Below are 20,736 nucleotides of genomic sequence, written 5' to 3'. Positions count from 1 at the left end.
TCGAGGAGAATCTATGTCCATTGAAAGAAGAGTATGTGGAGCAAGTGGGACATGATAATGGAACCATGTTTGGAAAATACAATCCTTCACTGAAGGATAGATTATTAGATATTAGATATAGATATTAGATATAGATATTAGATATAGATATTAGATATTAGATTATTAGATAGATAGATATTAGATAGATTATTAGATAGATTATTCCTACCAACTGCCCATATCGTGTGTGTGGGGTGTGTGTGTGTGTGTGTGTGTGTGTGTGTGTACTGTGTTTTTCCTTTAACCTACTCATATTCATGACTCCCTGCTGTCTGGAGTCTGACCTTGGAAAAAGCCCCTTATCTCTCCATATTCTGGGCCATGGGACACCTTGGGAGAGAGTGTCAGGCTTTATTTAGCACTTTTTAATGAAATCTGCAGAGCTCCCAGGGTTATAAATCATGTGCCGAAAGTTTGGGCTTTGTGCTTAATGGCAAAGCTAAGACGAAATGCCTTCCTCTTGGGTTTCCAGCACCTTATTAACTGGCTTAGAAATATTACCACTCAGCCGTTTCCAAAGTTTTCTTTCTAATAACCCTTTCATCCTGTTAGTACATTTAATGGATCTCTTCCCTTTTTTTCAGAATGAAGAAACCTAAGTTATCTTTCTCTGATCACCCTGAAGTATTTACTTATTCCAAGACTCTTTATAATTCTTTATTCCCATCAAGCAGCCTGCTCAGTCCCCTTCCTTTAGCCCACATGCCAAAGTTGTCACAAAGCTCAAGTGAGCTTGCATCACACACATAGCAGGGTCCTAGCAATGCTATTTACTTGTTTATTTTAGTTTTGGCTACACTGGGTCTTCATTGTTTTTGTGCGGGCTTTCTCTAGTTGCAGTGAGCAGGGCCTAATCTTCGTTAAGGTCTGCAGGCTTCTCTTGTTGTGAAGCACGGGCTTTAGGTGCGAGGGCTTCAGTAGTTGCAGCATTTGCGGGCTCAGTAGTTGTGGCAAGGGGCTTAGTTGCTCCATGGCATGTGGAATCTCCCTGGACCAAGGATAAAACCTCTGTCCCCTCCACTGGCAGGTGGATTCTTACCCACTACGCCACCAGGAAAGTCCAGCAGTGCTTATTAGTTACAAATTCATCAGGCTGCAGATAACCAAACTCCCAGTAGCTTATCGAATAGTGATTTGTCTATTTCACATAAAAAGTCCACAGATGATTCCTACTTCTAGCAGTGATAGACTGGCTTATTGCTCACTAACACTCTCACCAAGAACAACCAGAAAAGCTGCAGAAAATATATGGAATATGTCTGAGCTATCAGAGAGCCAATGAGGCAGTGGGGACTTGAAGAGCCAGATCCCAGAGAGAAGGGAAGTGCAGAGAGGGGTGTCCCGCTAAATTTGTGCCACAGCCCTCAGAAGGGCGCAGAGTCCTGAGGACAGATCCGGTTCTGGGCATTAAATTTGTAACTGTTGGAGGCCCTGGTGACCCCAGGGGAGGAGCTGTGAGGGGAGGGTGGCCATGAAAGGACATTCAAAGAGCTTCAGGGCAGCGACTACATACCAACCCGTAAAACAGTATTTCAGGCTTCCCTGATGGCTCGGTGATAAAGAATCCTCCTGCAATGCAGGAGATGCAGAGGGCTCAGGTTCGATCCCTGGGTCTGGAAGATCGCCTGGAGGAAGGCCTGGCAGCCCACTCCAGTATTCTTGCCTGGAGAATCCCATGGACCGAGGAGCCCAGTGGGCTATTGTCCATGGGATCACAAAGAGTCGGACATGACTGAGCACAGCAAAGCACAAAGCAGTGTTTCAAAAATTTAACAAGCACCAGTGAATCTAGGAAAAATTAACTGCCCACCATAAATCTCAGAGAGGCAAAACCATTTGTTAAATCCGGGTATGTCAGAACATCATTTTTATAACAGGTAACAAGTCCAACAAGTTTCTGCGCGGCTTTGATTAAATCAGGTGAAGATGAGGAAAGGTGCTGGAACTTCCTGTTGTGGAGAGTGTGGTCAGAGGCTCGGGAAAGTGCCAAACAGCATCCCGGCCTCTTCTTTCACTTCGTCCTTGGACAAATGTGTATTGTGACTTCTTCAAGGCCTGGTGATATATCATACTTAACACTAAGAAAACCGGAGTTTCTCACACCTGGGTGTCTTCCCCTGCAAGCTGCTAGCCATTCCTTCCTCGGGCAGAAAAGCACCTGTGCTAGTGTACCTGTCAAATGTCAGGTTTCTGGCCCATAACAGGTTTAAGAGCGGCTGCTCTAATCCCCAGTCCACCTGTCCCCTGGGGAAATAGGACCCAGGTCTGGCAATCTGGAACTGGGAACAGGTGCCATGGCACTTAGCTGGGTTGTGCTGGGAAGGGGGCCTTGGGAGCTTTTTTCCTGTTTAAATTTGAGGCTGTGCCGAGGACCAATCTAACTGCACTCCTTCAATTACACTTTCATCTTTGAGAATAATTGTCTTTCTAAAACAGAAACATGCACTTTTGGGACTTTGAAAGAAGAAACAGATCTCCACTTAAAACCAGTCTTCTCCTCCTACTTTTTTTTTTTTTTTTTTTTTAATACCTGTTTCAAGCTGTTTTTATCTTTCTCATTATATTTTGGTTTGCCCTTTAAGTAAAGACCTTTCTTAACCTAGTGGCCATTTTATTCAGCTTCCCGACCTGAGAAAATGTTCCCTGCCTGTGGAGTACTAGGGCGTTAAGCCAGTGTTTGCCTAACCTTTGCTTCAAGCATCATCTTACCTTTTAATAAAATACACTCCAAAGGCTTCACTACAGGTTTTTCTTAGCTCAGAGTCGTGTTCATACCAGGAAGAGGAGAAATTAAAGAACTATCTTGTTTGAATAGTAAGTCCTACCATGATGAATCTGAAAGTGATGCGGGTCTGAAAGTCAAATAGTATTCTGTCTTCCATGCAGGGATGGGAGCTTATGGCGAGTTCTGACCATGGACAGCTTAGAATGCTTGCCCTTCTGAAGTGGGAATAGCTTGGGACAAAGCTGAGCTGTTGGGAGGGGAAACTAATTTGGCTTTTCTCTGTTTAGGAGTGGGCTGGGCTGGAACCTGAAGGGAAGAATCCCAACCTTCTACCACCCTGTCTTCCGCCATCTCTCCTTAGTGGAGGAGGAATTGTAAATCTGAGTGTCAGATGGCAAGACACTCACTGCGCCAAGCCCTACTCCTGCATGAGGACCGCTGGGCTTATAAGACATATGGCTCTTCCAGCTCCTTCTTTTTCATCTCCTGCATCTTTGCACGCCAGGCTTTCTCACATTCAGTTTTGCTTCCGGCTTCTCTGGAGAGGGTGTGCCTGCTGAGGATGGAACTGGTTGTCTATCCTTTTTGTCTTGGATTTGGTTTCCCCGAGAAACAGACCCAGAAACAAGGATAGGAATGGATGTAATTTCTTAGAGAGGTGATTCCAGGGATCAAGATAGGGGAGTGGGAAAGTGACAGGGGAGAAGAAGAGACAGCCACGAAGTGTGTGTTATCAAGGCAGTCATCCCTGTAGGCACCTGGACCTCAGTTTCACTCGGAACCTCTGGCAGAAACAGCTAGGAGTTATCCCCTCCAAGGGTGAGGTGCTGATAAACAATACACCAACGCTTTCAGTCAGTGGTTAAGGGATCCTTCCGTGGGCCTGCGTGCTAATTTGATTCAGTCATTTCCGATTCTTTACGACCCTATGGACTATAGCCCAGCAGGTTCCCCTGTCCATGGGATTCTCCAGGCAAGAATATTAGTGTGGGTTCCCATGCCCTCCTCCAGGGGATCTGCCCAACCCAGGGATTGAACCTGCATTTCCTGCATTGCAGGTGGATTCTTTACCACTGAACCACCAGGGAAGCCCAAGGGATCCTTCTAGGGGGTGTCAAGCCTCTGGTACATCCAGACTGCCTGGAAGTGTAGAGCAAATTCAGCTGACCAAAAAGGCCATCATGCAAAGAGACGCAGATGTCACAGAGCAGGTGTCAGGAGTACCTGCTTTTCTTCCTGTCTATTGTTGTGACTCCTCCATCGAAGTTGAGGGGGCTCCACCATTTGTCCACACAGTCAGCTGAATCCTGTGCCACAGACCCAGGCGACCAGGACTCGAGGAAGCAAGAATGTGGAAACCTGGCTGCCCATCTGAGCCTCGCTCTTCAACCCTGCCTATGGTGCAGAAGCCCTGTCTGAGGAGATGCAGGCATCACTGGATGCTTGAAAATAAAAAAGTGGTAGTGTGAGTGGCTCAGTCATGTCCGACTCTTTTCGACCCCATGGACTGCAGCCCACCAGGCTCCTCCATCCATGGGGTTTTCCAGGCAAGAATACTGGAGTAGGTTGCCATTTCCTTCTCCAGGCTTTGGATGCTTGCCCAGTGGTCAACTGAGCTGATATTTTGCCACTCACTTGGTTCTTTCACCTTGTGGATACCCCTCCCTTGGCAGGAATCTCAGGAGGGGAGAAGGTGCAAGAGTATAGGATTTGGAGGACCCAAACCCAAATTCCAGCTCCTAGTATGTATTTCAGCCTTCTTTTGCTTTCCTTCTTTTCAGATTGTCAATTTTAAAAATTGTAATACTCTGTCACATGAAAGCAGGAGCTTTTACAGAGATGGGCAGGACTGTTTTCCTTCTTTTAAATTTAAATTCAATAGCAACTTAAAAAAAAAAATCACACCAACCCCTTCAAGCCATGAGCCAAGACAAGCAGAGGTTAAGTTTGGATTTTGTTCAAAAGTCTACATTTTTATATGCTTCCACTATGAGATAAAGTAACCAATTTCAAATTCAGCTGCTGCCACTGCTACTAAGTCACTTTGATCATGTCCGACTCTGTGCGACCCCATAGACTGCAGCCCACCAGGCTCCCCCGTCCCTGGGACTCTCCAGGCAAGAATACTGGAGTGGGTTGCCATTTCCTACTCCAATGCATGAAAGTGAAAAGTGAAAGTAGGTCTCCAATTGCATATCATTTTTAAACAAACCCACAATTCTAACAGATGAGAGCTGCATGGTGTACCTTTCTCCCCTTCTCAGCTTGGAAAGTCCCTTGCACATTTAGTTATTAATGTTTAAGTAAATTCCTCCTCTAAGGAATGAGAAATGTCAACATTAAGCTAAATGTTCACTGTTTAAATTTTAATTGTATCCACAAGTGTACAGAGACTCTGTAAATATAATTGTGTGCCTAGCAAGCTCTCCCCAGAAAGGTTAAACAGGCTGACAACAGCAAAGGAGGGGAAATAAAGGGGAAAAGAGATCCATGTCAGGTAAAGGCAGCTAGCGCTGTTGAAATTGACAGTGCATATATTACCGAGGGGTAAGGGAGTGCTGTTTTTGCTTGAAAAATAATAGAACATTGTAATCATCTTTTGGAAGAAGCTGTAAAGCTAGGAGGACATGATAGCTGTTTGAAAAGCAATCAAGCAGTCTCCTAGTCCTCCAGGAGTGAAAATAAGTGCTGGAAGAAACGCAGATAGCCTGCAGCCCTCCTCATGCCTCAGCCCTTCACTAGCCCTGAGCCCTTCCGAGCTGATGAAGGCGTTTGGCGGAATGTTACACGGGGAGCTGGGGCGCGCATAGCTAGCTGCATGAAGCAGAAGGACTGTGTTTAAAATCATCGAGAAAGGAATCTGCTGATGGTCATCTGTAACAGGCGCATTGCAAAACGGAGGTTCTCTGTGCCGTGTCCTGTCGCTGGAAGGCGTGTACCCATTTCTCAGGTATCCAGCTCTACCCAATGGTTGCTTAGAAAAAAAAAAAAAACAAACGCCTGGCTGAACTCGGACCAGATCATTGCTTAGGCTTTCCTAGGATTTTTTATTCCTTCAACGTTCATTTACTGATGAATATCACCCCTTACAGTAGACTTTCTTAACCTGGATGCTATTGCCCTTTGGCTCTGGCTCACTCTCCGCTGGGGCTTTCTTGGCGTCTAATGGGATGTTTAGCAGCATTACTGGCCTCTACCCACTAGAGGCCAGTCTTGTCCCCATCCACTTGTGACAATCAAAAATGTCTCTGGATACAAATCAACTTACAGAGACAGACTCACACAGAACAGACTCACATAGTTCCCAAATGGAGAAGTGGGTGGGGAAAGGATAAATTAGGAGTTTGGGATTAGCAGATACAAACTACTCTATATAAAATAGATAAAATGTACAGCACAGGGAACTCTGCTCAATGTTATGTGGCAGTCTGGGTGGGAGGGGACTTTGGGGGAGAATGGATACATGTATATGTGTGGCCGAGTCCCTTGCCGTTCACCTGAAACTTGCACAACTTTGTTAACTGGCTATACCCCAATACAAAATATAAAGTTTGGAAAAAATATCCTACTCTATAGCACACAGAACTACACTCAATGTCTTGTAATGACCTATTAATGTAATGGAAAAGAATCTGAAAATGTACATATATATTTATATAACTGAATCATTTTGCTCTACACCTGAAACTAACACAACATTGTAAATCAACTATGCTTCAGTAAAAAGAAAAATGTCTCCAGACATCGCCAAGTGTCTCCAAGATTGAGGTATGGGGTCAAAATGCGCTCAGTAGAGAACTGCCCTATTAGCTCAAGTAGAAATCTATACTTTCTTTTCTTTAATCATATTCCTGTGTGATGTTGTGGACAGCTTGTTACTTGAATCCAGGGTGTCTAACTGCATTCTCTGCCCCCACACTTGATTAAAAAAGTGATCTTGGACATTGAGTCCTATGCCTTCAGCCACCCCCATGACACCTCTGCAGGGGAGTGGGTGTCATGTTAACTGTTTTCTAGAGAAGCGTCTACTCTCTGAGCTCAAGGTGCTATTCCTGCTTCCTACAAATGAATTAAGTCAACTAAAACAATCTATAAACTCTGCAGGGCTCCATCTTTAAGGCAAACATACAAAATGAGTCAAAGTGAAAAGTCAGCTTTCCCCTAAAGTGTGACTTTTTAAATTAGTTGAATTGATTACAAGGTCAGCAATAATGGCGTATTAACACCACCCTGATCCATGCCGTGTGACGGGCAGATTTTAAGAGTGTGGGTGATGGAGGGGAGGGCGGAGTGTGTAGTCGAGTCCATTCCAGGAGGTGATTCTGGATGCTGTGAAGGAGACTCACACCCTGACTTGCAGACTCAAGTTTAGAAATTTCTCTCTGTATGCCAGACCCCACGTCCACCACTAGATGTCACCCTGGTCCCACCAAAGTCTCATTAACGCACATCACAGTTTCAGGGTCCGTGGAAGCCGTGGAGAAGGAAATCAAAGGCCTGATTAGCTGCCTCTTGCCCACAAAGGATGCCGTAGGTACAGGATGCTGTGAGGATGAAGTGAAATGGAGCACGCGGTGCGGAGCTGGGCTGCAGCAGATCAAGTCGGTGCCGGCCCCAAACGCCCTGAAAGTCCCCGTAAGTGTTGTCGTGTACCTCAGCACCTAAATGCAGAGAGAACCAGAACTGCCTCGAGGTGATATCCCCCAACTGCAACCTTTAATGAAGATCAGTGGGCCAGGAGAACATTCAGCTTCTCGACTGGGTCCCTATGGCCCCGAAGACGTCGCTTTCTGCACCTGAGCCCCAGGGGGGACGAGGCAGAAGCCAGGGCTACAAGGCGTTGCCGGGTTTGCTCCTTGTTGAACTCCTGCCCTGTCCTGCTGCCCCTCTCTCCCTCACCTGCTTCTCCTGGGAGTCATTCTTCCTTCAGTCACTATCCATGAACCCTCATCTCAGGGTCAGCTTCTGGGGAACCTCCTCTAAGATACTGGTTTACAGTTGATACACAAAATAGTTGGTTCCTTTCCCCACGATCATCTATCTGTCTGCTTCAGGTAACAGTGGGGTTTGGAAACTCAATTACCCAGGGTGGTCCCAGCACCCCCTGCCTTTTTGTGCAGGAAGACCAGCATTGCCAGTCTATCCGGGTGACCCACCCTACGTCTACTGTCCCCTGAGCCCGGCTGAGGCTGGCTCTGGGAACCAACGTGTCTCTTGTGTCTTTGGGAGTCAAAGCTCAGGCTTTTGTCTGTTGATCCGTTTGTGCTGTTATTGATACCAGTACCTTCCGGCTCAGGGAAAGATCCAGAAGCAGATTATATGATCCTTAAGTCATTCTGGAAGCAAGAGGGACAAGAGGGAGGAGAAACAGCAGGAGAGCATTAACGAGGGCTGAGTGACTGCGGGTCCAGGGACCACGACTCAGGTTTCCGCCTTGGGTTTGTGGAAATCTAAAAGCTGGCATGGGATTGTTTTAAAAAGTAATTTTATTTCATTCAGTTTATTGGCCACACCACAGGGCTTGTGGGATCTTAGTTCCCTTACCAGGGATTGAACCCATACCCCTGGCATTGGAAGCGTGGAGTTTTAAGCATGAGGAAAGTCCATGATTGTTTTTCCCCAGCTTGACATAGGATGGCTCAAACAAATTAACATTCCCATCTCAACTGGTTCATTTGGCCAGAATAAACTCACGTGCTGCAGCAAATAGGGAGAAGGAAGAGGGAAGGTAAGAAGAAATGGGGTGGGGGAGAAGGAGGGGTAGATTTAACAGCTCAAGCTCATTTTTTATCTCCCAACCATACTGACTTTAGTGTAGCTTACTCTTGAGAAAAATGATTAAAACAATTGCTCACAGGTGACAGAAAAGTCATTTCCATTTAGAAAAATATTTAAATCATGGTTTGGGGAACGTTCCCTGTCTTTGTTAATAATGGGTTAGAGTGTAGGTTATATAAAGCGTGTGGATCAATAGATCATTTTCCTGATTAAATTACCTCTACACTGTGGTTTTTGTAGGTGATACAGCTGAGAAGACACCATACTGTGGAAAGGACTTTAAGTCATAAAAATTGTATTTCAAGGGTACAACATGGAATAGTATTAGTTTGTGTGATTTCTCTTTCTCTTTGCCGCGCCCCCACCCCCCGCCCCCCCAATCAGCGTTCAGATATATAAGGCTGCTTGTTGAAGAAATGAGATTTTTTTTTTTTCTTTGTAGTGCTTGGTCCTATGTCTTCTCTCCATACGGAGCTGAAATACCCACTCCCTCCAGAGATTTGTTTACATGTGACATAAATGAAGCTTCCTATTTCCCTGTATGGAATTGTGGGCACGGCCAATAAACTTGAGAAACAATAAATGCCCACACTTATCAAGGGTCAGGAGCCCATGATGCTAAGAGTGCTGGCATCTTCAATTTACCTCTTTTCTAAGTGTATGAAATATGCTAGGGTTTTCTAAAACTTGACTGTGCCAAAACCACTGCTGAATTTAACCACACTGTGAACACTGAACGAAGTCAACTGTGACTCAAGTATTTTTTGCACAAACTGTGTCTTTACCAAAATCATCAGGGCAGGGAAGGAGGTGGGGACCCTAATAATCTGGATTTTCTGGTTTTCTGGTAGAAGTTGACTGGAGGCTTGATTATCCTGACAATTACATCAGTTACTCTGTTTCACTTTGCCATTTCACATAGCAAGTCAGAAAAAAAAAAAAAAAAAAAAAACATTGCTAGGACTGGTGGGGAAAGGGTTTTAGGAATTCACAGCTGGGAATTGAAAAACTGGGTCTCTATTCTTAAAATCTGATTGAGATTCTGATTTACCTTTTGCAGGTTTGCAGAGAGCAAAACAGCTTGCCCAACCACAGGCCCCTTGAACAAGAGATACGACTTTTAACAAAAAGGAATGCACAACACAAGACAAGTGCTCGGGCCTGGTGCACCGGGAAGACCCAGAGGAATCGGGTGGAGAGGGAGGTGGGAGGGGGAATCGGGATGGGGAATACTTGTAAATCCATGGCTGATTCATGTCAATGTATGACAAAAACCACTACAATATTGTAAAGTAATTAGCCTCCAACTAATAAAAATAAATGAAAAAAAATTAAAAAAAGAATGCTATTACAGCAGGAATGTGCTGCCCAACGGCAAGAAGAGATGAGCTCATGGTGTTTTCAGCAGGTAATGAAAGTGGTGCCTTAAATTGCCCTTTCTTTCCGTTTGCTGAATGTTTGTTCCAGGGAAATAGCCAAGAAAGGGAATTCTACAGCCTGTTCTCTGAAAATGAGGTGCCTCACAGATCTATGGGCTCATTAATTAGGTCAGTCTTTGATAGTTTCTGCAGGACAGCAAGGGATTTACTCTGAAAGACCTCTAGCCACTTCTTTATTAGCCATCCCAAGGATATGTCACAACTTCAAGCACTCAGAAGGAGCAGCTAAAATCAAGCAAAGTCGCTCTTGGCTGGACATCAGATAGCGGGAGAGTCTGACGGCCTCCTGCCATTGGCAATATCCTTTGAGGACGCAGGAGGGTGACAGCGGGAAGGATTCTAAGAAAGAAGGCATTGAGGCTTATAAAGGAACAGTATCTCCCTGGTGCCCAGGTGTTTTTCAACATCTCTTTGACAGAGCACTAGAAACATTTCCCCGGTAATGAAGATAGGAAAGAGGTGCCATCCCAGATGTTAAATATAACACTTGTCAAGCTTGTGTATGTGTGTGTCTGCATCTTCATGCTAAGTATTTGCAGAATGCCTTGTAAACAACTTCCAAAAACCTATGGAGAAAGACGGAAGTGTTCTGGAAATAAAAGATGCACAAGATATACTTTTGATTCACTTAGAAAAATCTGTAGTTCTTCCAAGGTTTCAAAATGTTTTATGCTTTAAAAAAAAAAGTATTTATTTGGCTGTGTCCAGCCTTAGTTGCGGCGTGTGGGACCTTTGTTGCAGCATGCAGGATCTTTCGTGGGGCACACGGACTCTCTAGTTGTGGGGCAGGGACTCAGTAGTTCTGGCCTACAGGCTTAGTTGCTCCTCAGCATGTGGGATCTCGGCTCCCAGACCAAGGATGGAAGCCGTGTCCCCTGCATTACAAGGCAGATTCTTAACACCTGGACCACCAGGGAAGTCCCTCAAAAAGATTTTAAAAGCCTCTCATTTTGAAATTAATTTTACTAATGTTTATTACACACTTCCTGTGTACTGTGCACTGTGCTGGGTGATTTTACAAACAGTATCTCACTTAATTTAATCCCCTTAATCACCCCCACAGTTAGTTACTGTTATCTTCAAAGGCATTGTTATTCCCATGTGTAGATGAGTAAAATGGGAAGCAAGAGTTTCAATGACATGAACCTGGTGACAAACAGCAGAGGTCTGAGCCAGCGTCCCACGTGATAAGGAAGAGGCTTGAGGGGTCTGAAATCTATGACGATTCCATTGCAGAAGTTCCACTGGCTTTGACATAACACGAGGAACCAGCCAAATGCAGCCTGTTTAGATTACTTGTATTTACTGCATTTGCAGTAACAAAGATGTATCACATATAACGTTATGCATCCTAGTAATCTACCCAGAATAACCTCCTCTTTAGTATGCATTCTGACCTTTGCATGCCTTTTTAGAAAGTGAGTGGAAACCACAGTACCTCAGTCTCCACCTGGGTCCCTGTTGTGTTCCGAGGAGGGGTTCTCTCTCCCCAGTGGCCCCTGGGCTGTCGTGTGCTTTGGATCTTATATAAGACTTTCAACAGAAGGAGGGTCGGAATGTCTGGCCAGGGACTTGAGCTTCCCACCTCCAGAGAGCAGAGGGACAGCCTACGGCCCGGCAAATACAGCGACTGCCCTCAAGCTGTGGACCCCAGGGACTCACGCTCTGGCGAGGCACCCCTCCCCACCATGAGGTGGATTTCCCAAGAGGCGCTGCTGTTTACACCCCTGCTAGGATGGAGATACACAAATGAGACAACCCTAATATGATTAGTTTACACGCGGACACTTATCTGACTCTAGGTCTCACGGTGAGCCATACACATACACATACATGTTGATCTTTCTAAGATGTGGCGACCTTACATGCTGATGCTGCTGAATGGCTGTGACCAGAATTGGGACCTCAAATCTAAATTATACACGCAATATGTAAAAGTACATATGGCAGAGTTAAATAAACAAAAAATAGTTTTGAAAAAAAATTATACACACATATTTCATACCATGTCCCTGAATGGCTGGTGAAATGACTTGGGACTGTCAGACAATTTTAGGTGATTTTTTTTTTAATTAAACTACAAAAAAGTATGCAATCTGGAAAGTGTTCCAAATATCTTTGCTGTAGACGTTCCAGATGGTCTGATGGGGAAATGCAGTGTCTGATCAGTGAAGCATCTGGTAGGTTACAGCACAAGTGTAGGAGTGAAGGGCATTGTCCATGGAAATCCTCTGGGGTCAGCTCGGGTCGCTTAGGGGTCCTACCGTGTGCAGACCCTGTGCACACATTGTATTTAAACCTTGCCGCAACTCAGCCACAAAGTTGTCATTAATCCCTTTTATTATTTATTTTATATTTATTTTTGAAAACCTTTTTATTTTATATTCCAGTATAGCCAGTTAGCAAGGTTGTGATAGCTTCAGGCGGACAGCAAAGGGACTCGGCCATACACATACATGTACCCCTTCTCCCTCATGCTCCCCTCCCATCCAGGCTGCCAGATAACATGAGCAGAATCCCCTGCACTGTACAGTAGGACCTTGTTGGTCTTCCATTTAAAATACAGCAGTGTTCACATGTTGATCCCAAGCTCCTTAACTACCCCTTCCTCCCATCCTTCCCCACTGGCAACCGTAAGTTTGTTCTCTTAGTCTGCATTTTTTATTATTATTATTATTTCTTTTTTTGCTACACTATGTGGCATGTGGGATCTTAGCTCCCGAACCAGCAATTGAACTCATTGATCCTGCCTTGGAAGCACAGGGTCTTAACCACTAGGCTGCCAGGGAAGTCTGTAACCCCTCTTATAGTCAAGAAAATGGAGGTTCCTCGAGGTTAGAACCTTACTCAAGCAGATGCACAGCTAGGAAACAGCAGCATGAAGCTGTGTGGCCCACTCTCCCTGGGTGCCCTGGGCTCTGCTTTCATCACCCAGCTTTTCTGAGCCACCAATTCCACACATCCTTTGAAAAAGATTTCAAGTTTTTGTCTGCCAGCACCCACCATTCCCTGACTCTTCTCACCTTCAAGGGCTTTCTGTCCTGGCCTCATCCTGAACTGGTACCCACTTTTTTTAAAAAAAAATTCACTTTATAGTTTCAATTAAAAATTTTTTTTAATTTATTTGGCTGCACTGGGTCTTAGTTGTGGCATGAGGAATCTTTTTTAGTTGAGATCTATGTGATTTATGTGAGATCAGTTCCCTGAGCAGGGCTCAAATGCAGGCCTCTTGCATTAGGAGCATGGAGTCTTAGCCACTGGACCACCAGGGAAGTCCCTCACTTGCACTGGTACCCACTGCCCTGCCCTAGGCCATCTCCCACTCTCATGGGACCGACTTGTCTGTGCTACCCATATCCAAGTCTCATCTTATTTCCTTATCCTTCCATAAATCTTACGAATTAAATGTGTATGCTTTTTTCCTGTTCACCTGTCCTACAACAGTTTTAACTCTTAGGTCCAGCCACAGAGTCAGAAGGTAGAAGGAAGTTTTTCCCTTCCTACGATGTGTCTGTGAATCCCCGAGGGTCTTGTTAAGATGCTGGTTTTGATTCAGAAGGTCCATGGTGGGCCCTGAGACTCCATTTTCTAACCAGCTCCCAGGTGAGGCCCTTACCCTACTGGTCCAGGGATGACTTTTTGCTTTCCCAGACCCTGGATGGTATTTAAAGTTCCTGAAAGAGCTTTCCTTCTTTTCCAGCAGGTAAGCCCCCAGGAGATTTGAATCAGTCAATGAGCTCTGAATTTCTGGATGAGACCAGTCTTGGGGGTGGGAGCAGATTTGGGCCAGGAGGGAACCTAGAGCTGGAGGCCCTGTACCTGCGGAGTGAGGCTGGATGCCTGAGACTGGGCAGATGGGGGTTCTGGGTGGACTGAGCGCACAGTGGGGATGCTGGATGTCTTGAGAGGTGATGGGGTATCTGGAAAGGGTGGGGGGGCGGCGCGACCAGCAAGTAAGAAGCAGATAGAAACAGAGGTTGGTTAAATGCCTCTTACCTTAAAAAATGTGTTGAGAGATCTAGATGCTGCCTGAAACATTTTATGAATAAAGTGAGATATTAAAAAAAAAAAAGGTAGGTTTGGGTTTAAGAGGCTTTTTCTTGGGGGGATACCATTTTATTTGACTGACCTCCATAAGAGTTTGGCAAAAACATATTCACCCAAAGTCACAGTGGACACAGCTGTAAAATCACCCTGGGGTCTAAGTCTCCAACCTGTCCTAAAAATCCTCCTCTCTATGCCCTGTGGGATGATCAGATTCCAGAAAATGGGGACAAACCTCATTCTCAACTCCCACCTACCAGACTTTCTATTCCTCAAGCTGAAAGTGTTTTTAAACATTTTTGACTTGGAAATTGTGAAAATTTTTGAGTGTAGCACAGACATTTTAATTACATGTAAACAAACAAACAAAAGCTCATGACTACATCAAAAGAATTACATGAGTAACACACAATCAAAGCTGATTTCCAGTTAACTGTGGAAAAACTTGTGGGTCCATCAGGATCACCAAACCTGTATCCCCTCACCAGATCTCTTAACATATTACCCTTGACTTAGGGAAGAGGATATTCAAAGTTGAAATAGAAGTGGAGAAAATAACCCACAGATTTTTTAAAATTTTTTGATTTGAAGCTTGAATAATATCCAGTAATAGCACATAATAAGGGGAAATTATTATATTACAAGTATTTCGTAAAGTACCCCACCACCACTTAAACTAATTTAAAATTTAGAAATTAAATTTAAAATTACTTAAACTTTATTAAAATTAAAATATATTGAAATTAAAATTTTACATTATTTAAAATTTTGGGGGCGGTAAATTTATTGTTTAGAAGGTAAAGTTATTCAACTGAAATAATTTGTGAGACCTTTTTAAAAAAGGAATTTAGAAGCATTGTCCAAACAGTTCTTTTTCTCCCCCAGCAGCTTCACATCCCAAAGGCATCAAATATTAAAAGTAACAACAATCCTAGAATACTCCTTGATGACATAGTCCATTGGGGTACATTATAATACTGCAGTTGGCCAGAGAAACTAGTAGAAGACATCATGTCCAAAAAAAAAGAATCATGACCTTAAGTTTATTCAAGGATCCAAAGAGCTGGGAAGAATTACTATTTAGACATAACTATAAATGAACCATCTTCTAGTTGATCCCCTTGTAAGAAGAGGCTCTAGGCTGAAAAAATAATTCTCTGCTTTCAACTCACCCACTTGAGGAAAATATCATCCAGTTCCAGGTAGTCTGGAAGATCAGACCTGGAGAACATTCCCCCTCCTGTTTTCCTTTCCTTCTTCCTCCTCCACCCTGTCCTCTCCCCTCCCCTTTATCTGCCATCTCCAGCCCCAAGTCAAACCCTTGAAACAAAAGTCAGAAATTAGTGACATGTATTTTTTGGTTGTTTTTTTTTCTTTATTTCTGATGTTTCCTTTCTATTGGCGACTTTGTCTAACTTCTTACTCGCAAAAGAAGTCAATATCCTAGGGGGGAAAAAAGAGCGAAAAAAGACTGAGCTGAACATGCAGGACCAAAAAACAGATGTAGATTCTTTATTTAAAACCATACATAATCAAAGGGAAATTTGGATTTAAAATAAGTAAAGCTTGAACCCCGAGAGTATGACCCAAGTTTTACTTTAACTCAAAAACTACTTAAAATGAAGATTCTCAAATACACTTCTAATTTATGATTTTTTGACACATTCAAGTTCAATGCTAAGACATGATGACAAATGAGTTGCATGTGTGCAGGTTGGTCAAAGTTTTAAAGCTATTTCGCACAGCGGTTAGCTCCAGGAGAATCATTTCAAAATAACCACCTTGCAAAGTCACTCAAAAAGGATCTTTTATTTCTGTTCTGGTTATATAAGACCCCAGGGCATTAGGAAAAGTACAATTCTTTTTCATACATAAGTAGAGTCTCTCTATCACAAAAACAGGCATTCATATTTTTTCCAGAATGTTTTGATTTTATTAAATAAATAATAAATACAGGTGCTGATATTTTTCTCAGCCTGTCTTTAGTTGATAAGTGAGCCTGTCAGTAAGGGTCAGTTAATACTATTTTGGCTTCTTTCTTTGTGACATGGAGTCATTTTCAAAATAACTTACAACTGAAACACTTTCTCTAGTGATGAGAGAGGGTTCACTAAACTTTCAACATTGATAGTAGCTATAAATGCTCCCCCAAGTCTTGTTGTCTAGAGATATCACCCTTGAAAGTGGGGGGGGGGGTTACTTGATGCAGCTTGTAAGTTGCGTGATGCATCTTTTTTACACCTGCCTTCATCTACATTCTGAGTCCTTCTCTCCCCTCTCCCCAGCCCCAGAGATGCTTACCGTAGTAGGAACTTCCTTAGTGGCTTCTTGGTACACATGTTGTTCCTGGACCAAGTTGCTGGGAAAATAACCCACGGTTCCCATTTCATCCACAGACTGATTGCCATAGACCTGAGTGCCCAGAAATGTAACAGAGAGGGGAAAGCGGGTGTGATACTCCTTTAGAAACCCTCAGGCATCCTCTTTGCTGTCCCCGAGAATCATATAACTACCAATGCCTTGCTTCTCAGCCTGGATTCTGGGGGGCACAGACCCAAATCTGAAGTTCACTCACAGCAACTAAGTCAACCCACAGAAACTGTGTGTCTATTCTTTTGTGGCCCACTCTTACTGGCCTCCCTACTTTAGCATTTCTTTGTGCAGTCTGTGAGCTGCCCAGAAATCTTTTTTGGAACCCATAAATGAAGTCTGTATTTTTTTTTTTTTTTTAAGTAAATAGACACTGTTATTTTAAAGAACTTTTAAAGGACGCTCCACATTTTTTAAAATTCAAATGAACAGATTCTTGAGTGCATTTCAGATTTAATTCTTCATTACTTGTGAATATATCTCTGGAGCTGGAGCTGCAGTGGAGGACAGTAAATCAGTTCAGCTTCATCCCTCCCTAGGGTCTACCCCTGCATGTTTTAACTGAAGAAAGCAGATTCTTTGGAGTGAAAGAGGGTGCTAAAGTTTCCTTAAAAACATTGAAATGTAGCCTGACTGCCAGCACACATGCCTTTTACTTGGCAAATCCACTCAGGTATTTTTGAATAAGGTTCAAACTCTTTGGGATGTTCACGCCCCCATGTGTTTGACTAGATTTTCTTGCCAAAACAGCAAATAAGCCTACATTAGGTTTTGTGATGAAATTTTCTTTGTTTCTTTAAAATGCAATAAAAGCAAATATACATGAAGTTTTGCATAGCCACAGCTTCTCTATTGTTCTTAACAGCTAGTTTTAAATATTAAAAGGCATCGAAGATAGGTAACAGAGGAAAAGTTAAGGGCAACACATGTCAAGATATTTTATATATTTTAAATAATTTCGTCTTACGCTGCCAGCCCAGAATTCTCCAGCTTCATTTTCTTTTACCAGTTTTGAGTAAACATAGATCCGCTGCCCCTTTTTAACATTAATGAATCTACAGTCTGGAGCATTGTAATCTTCTTGAGCTCTGGCCAGAGAAATAGTATCTGGAAGAAAAAACCATGAAATAGTATCTAGAAGAAGAAAGCATTGACTCCTGGGTTTAAAAACAGTAAAAACCGCAGAGCATATCAGAAGACTAGGAAATCACAGTGACTAACACCTCCTGGTTTATCGCTCACATTCAATTCCAGAAGATAACTAAGGTTATTAAGCAGCACTCAACAGAATCTTAGCCAAGTGAATTCTTCATGCTGAGACACAAAACGCACAGACCCGGAGAAAGGACGCTAATCGCATGCACATTAGGGAAGATTCACTTCCAAATGCAATTAGATTCTACGCTATTAGTGGATATTTCTTTTTCAATTATATAATAGAAAGGTAATAAAAGGCATAAAAAAGTCCTTACAGACACACTCATCATCTGCACACAGCTTCTTGGAAGCAAGTCTGTCCATAAATATTCCATGCACGGCACATATGGCCACAAGACCTGGGAGGAAAAGTAACAACAGTCTTGCCATTTTCCTCTTTTGCTGTTTTTGCTTTCGCCCTTTGAGTGGAAGCGGAGACTGACTTCAGTGCTTCCTGTCTTTTATGCGAAAGCCAGACATCTGGGCGAGTCCCCCGCAGCCAATGGGGAGGTGGCTACCCATGCCTCAGCCTTCAAAGCAGTGACTGGGCTCTAGGGGTTATTTAGCATCAGATTTTCTAGAGAGTCTCAAACGCTGTGTCTTTTTTTACACACAAGTGCTATCCAAAATAGTCCACTATTTTAAAAACACTTTTTATTTTATAGTGAAGTATAGCCGATTAACAATTTTGTGATAGCTTCAGGTGGACAACAAGGGGACTCGGTCATACACACACATGTATCCCTTCTCCCCAGACCCTTCTCCCATCCAGGCTGCCACATAACATTGAGCAGACCCTGAGCTATACAGTACATCCTTGTTGGTTATCCATTTTAAATTCATTCTCGAAGTCTGTAGACCTATATCTGTTTTGTAAATAAGCTCATTTGTATCATTTCTTTTTAGATCCTTCATATAAAGGATGTCATACAATATTTCTCCTTCTCTGACATACTTCACTCAGTATGACAATCCTCCACCCTTGTTAAAGTCACTTTTGCTGTGGTTTATTGCATCAGGAAGACATTGTTGAAAGAACTATGAGAATCTTAAAGCATTCGAAAAATGTCTTTAGTTCAATCATCATATTCTTTCAATGTATGAGAAGATGTACTAACCATAGAAAACTGTTGAAAATGTGATAGATATATCCTTAATACAAATCATTTTGATTAAACATCTAATAACATCTGGATTTATATAATAGATAAGTAGAGGATGCTTACATTGACAAATCATTCATGATGGGATCCTTAGGAGTCATGTATATCGGGTCAGACATGGATTGTAACAAGTTCAAGACCCTAGTAATGGAGGGAGATGGGGTAGGTGGTTTGGGAAAATGGAGCTGACTTTTTTCTGCCTTCGGTCTTGGAGATTTTTGAAATTCAGTCTCCAATGTTCATGGCTAATAGAGAAGGGGGTAAAGCTGGAGGTTTGTGTTTCTCCCTGAACCCGATCCCTGCCTGGCCTACTTTCAGGCATCTTTGCTGTGGGAAGAGGGCCACTGCTACGGGTCATCAAAGCTGAGGCACTAATACTTGGCTCCATGCATTCAACAACTATTTCCTGAGCACCTGCTATGTGCCAGGTGCTGTTGTAGGCACTAGCGATAGAGAGAATTTAAAAAGACCCAGTCCCTAGGGTTTACTGTCGGGAGAAAGACACAATCGGCTGCTGCTTGTTGGAGGGTGTCTGGGGCCACTTCTCTCTCTTAAAGTGCCCCTCCCCCATTATTTCCAGGATTTTTATTTTTGGCTGCACCATACAGTTTGTGCCATCTTAGTTCCCTGACCAGAGATCAAACCTGCACCCTCAGCAGCGAAAGCCTGGAGTCCCAACTACTGGACTGCCAGGGAATTCCCTAGAAATCATCTTTGAAAGCAGAAGGCCAGTGCGGTTTTCCTTTCTATAATCTAGAGGCCTGAGAGGATCTTGGGGAAAATGAAAGCATTGATCAAACCCTCGTAATACTGATCCGGCAGCTGTTTCACAGACTGTAACAGTCTCCAGCCAGCCCTTGACACAGGCGAGTTCAAAGACAATTGCCATTTAAGAGGCACTTTCTGGAATGAGGACTGCACAAACTCAGCCAGGCCCCCTCAAAGCAGAGTGAAACGCTGAATAAAGCCACAACGAAGGCAACTAAGCTGAGGCTCAGAAGCCACCGTGGGCCGTTCAAAGGCGAAGAACTAAGAAAGGAGAGATGCCAGCCTCCCGAGGGCCACTTGAGCAGGCCTGGGATGTCCCAGAGTTCTGCAGCAGGAAGAGATGGGGTGGAAACTAGAAGCTTCTCTGTAAAAGTTTACTCACAAATAGGAATTCAAATTACAAGAACTCGGCAAGCCATTGTGCCTGGTAGCGCACCACACGTTCGGGGTCTGGTGGGGTGGGGCCAGAGGTTCAGAGGTGGACTGTGCGCTGAGCTTCCTTCCCTCCTTCTTCTGGATTTTCAGATGGACTCTCTGAACCTTTAATCCCCCAAAGACATTTTATTTTTTCTTTAGTTCCTAAATTAGCTTCTCAGTCTGGGGTTCTTAAAATGAAGGATGTGGCTCCTTTAGGGTGCAAAAATAGGCCTGGACAAGTGGGTGGGATGCAGGCAGCCTCCTTGCCGTGATGTCCAAGGCCCTGCTGGATTTGTCCACCTCCCTCCGCCCTCCGGAATCACCTTCTGTCACTGTCCCTCCCCGGCTCTGTTCCTGCCACACCAGCCGCTCTGTCTTTTGAAAACGCGAAGCTCATGTCTACTTCATGCCTTCTGGGCTTATTGCCTTTTCCTCTGGATACTGGCCTTCAGGCCTCTGATGGTCAAGATGGCTCGACAGACAGACCAGTTTAACAGAGACACTTGCACTCCCCCAACCCAATCTGTCCATCACGCAAAACCGTGGACCCTGTCCTAATAGGTTTCACTACCTGACTTGGCTTGTTCACTTACTTGGTGGCTGTTTGTCCCCTGATGCCACAGTGAACACTCCACAAGGTGGGGACCTCTTGCATCTTGTCCATTGCTCTACTTTTCGCACCCAGAAAAATACTCGGTATTCATAAACTGGTATTCATTGAAAGCATGCATGATTCCCCCCAAATTGTATGCTTAGGTGTGTACGTGCATGTATACTTTTTTTTTCCCCCTGG

The 20,736-nt window shown here is 43.8% G+C and overlaps 1 protein-coding gene across 1 annotated transcript; it reads right to left on the bottom strand.

The window, feature by feature from the left end:
• Positions 1–15,379: 15,379 nt before the first annotated feature.
• OTOR (otoraplin) lies at positions 15,380–18,015 on the bottom strand. Its single transcript, XM_061125643.1, has 4 exons — positions 17,871–18,015; positions 17,366–17,505; positions 16,330–16,440; positions 15,380–15,471 (listed from the first exon to the last, which is right to left on the bottom strand). The coding sequence occupies exons 1-4, from the start codon at positions 17,983–17,985 to the stop codon at positions 15,448–15,450; spliced, it is 390 nt and encodes a 129-aa protein (XP_060981626.1). The 5' UTR covers positions 17,986–18,015; the 3' UTR covers positions 15,380–15,447.
• Positions 18,016–20,736: the final 2,721 nt, after the last annotated feature.

Source organism: Dama dama, chromosome 23 (assembly GCF_033118175.1).
Source record: "Dama dama isolate Ldn47 chromosome 23, ASM3311817v1, whole genome shotgun sequence".
In the NCBI taxonomy this organism is placed as follows: domain Eukaryota; kingdom Metazoa; phylum Chordata; class Mammalia; order Artiodactyla; family Cervidae; genus Dama; species Dama dama.
Note: the sequence above shows the minus strand (reverse complement) of the source record. Positions and strands in the feature narration are given on the sequence as shown.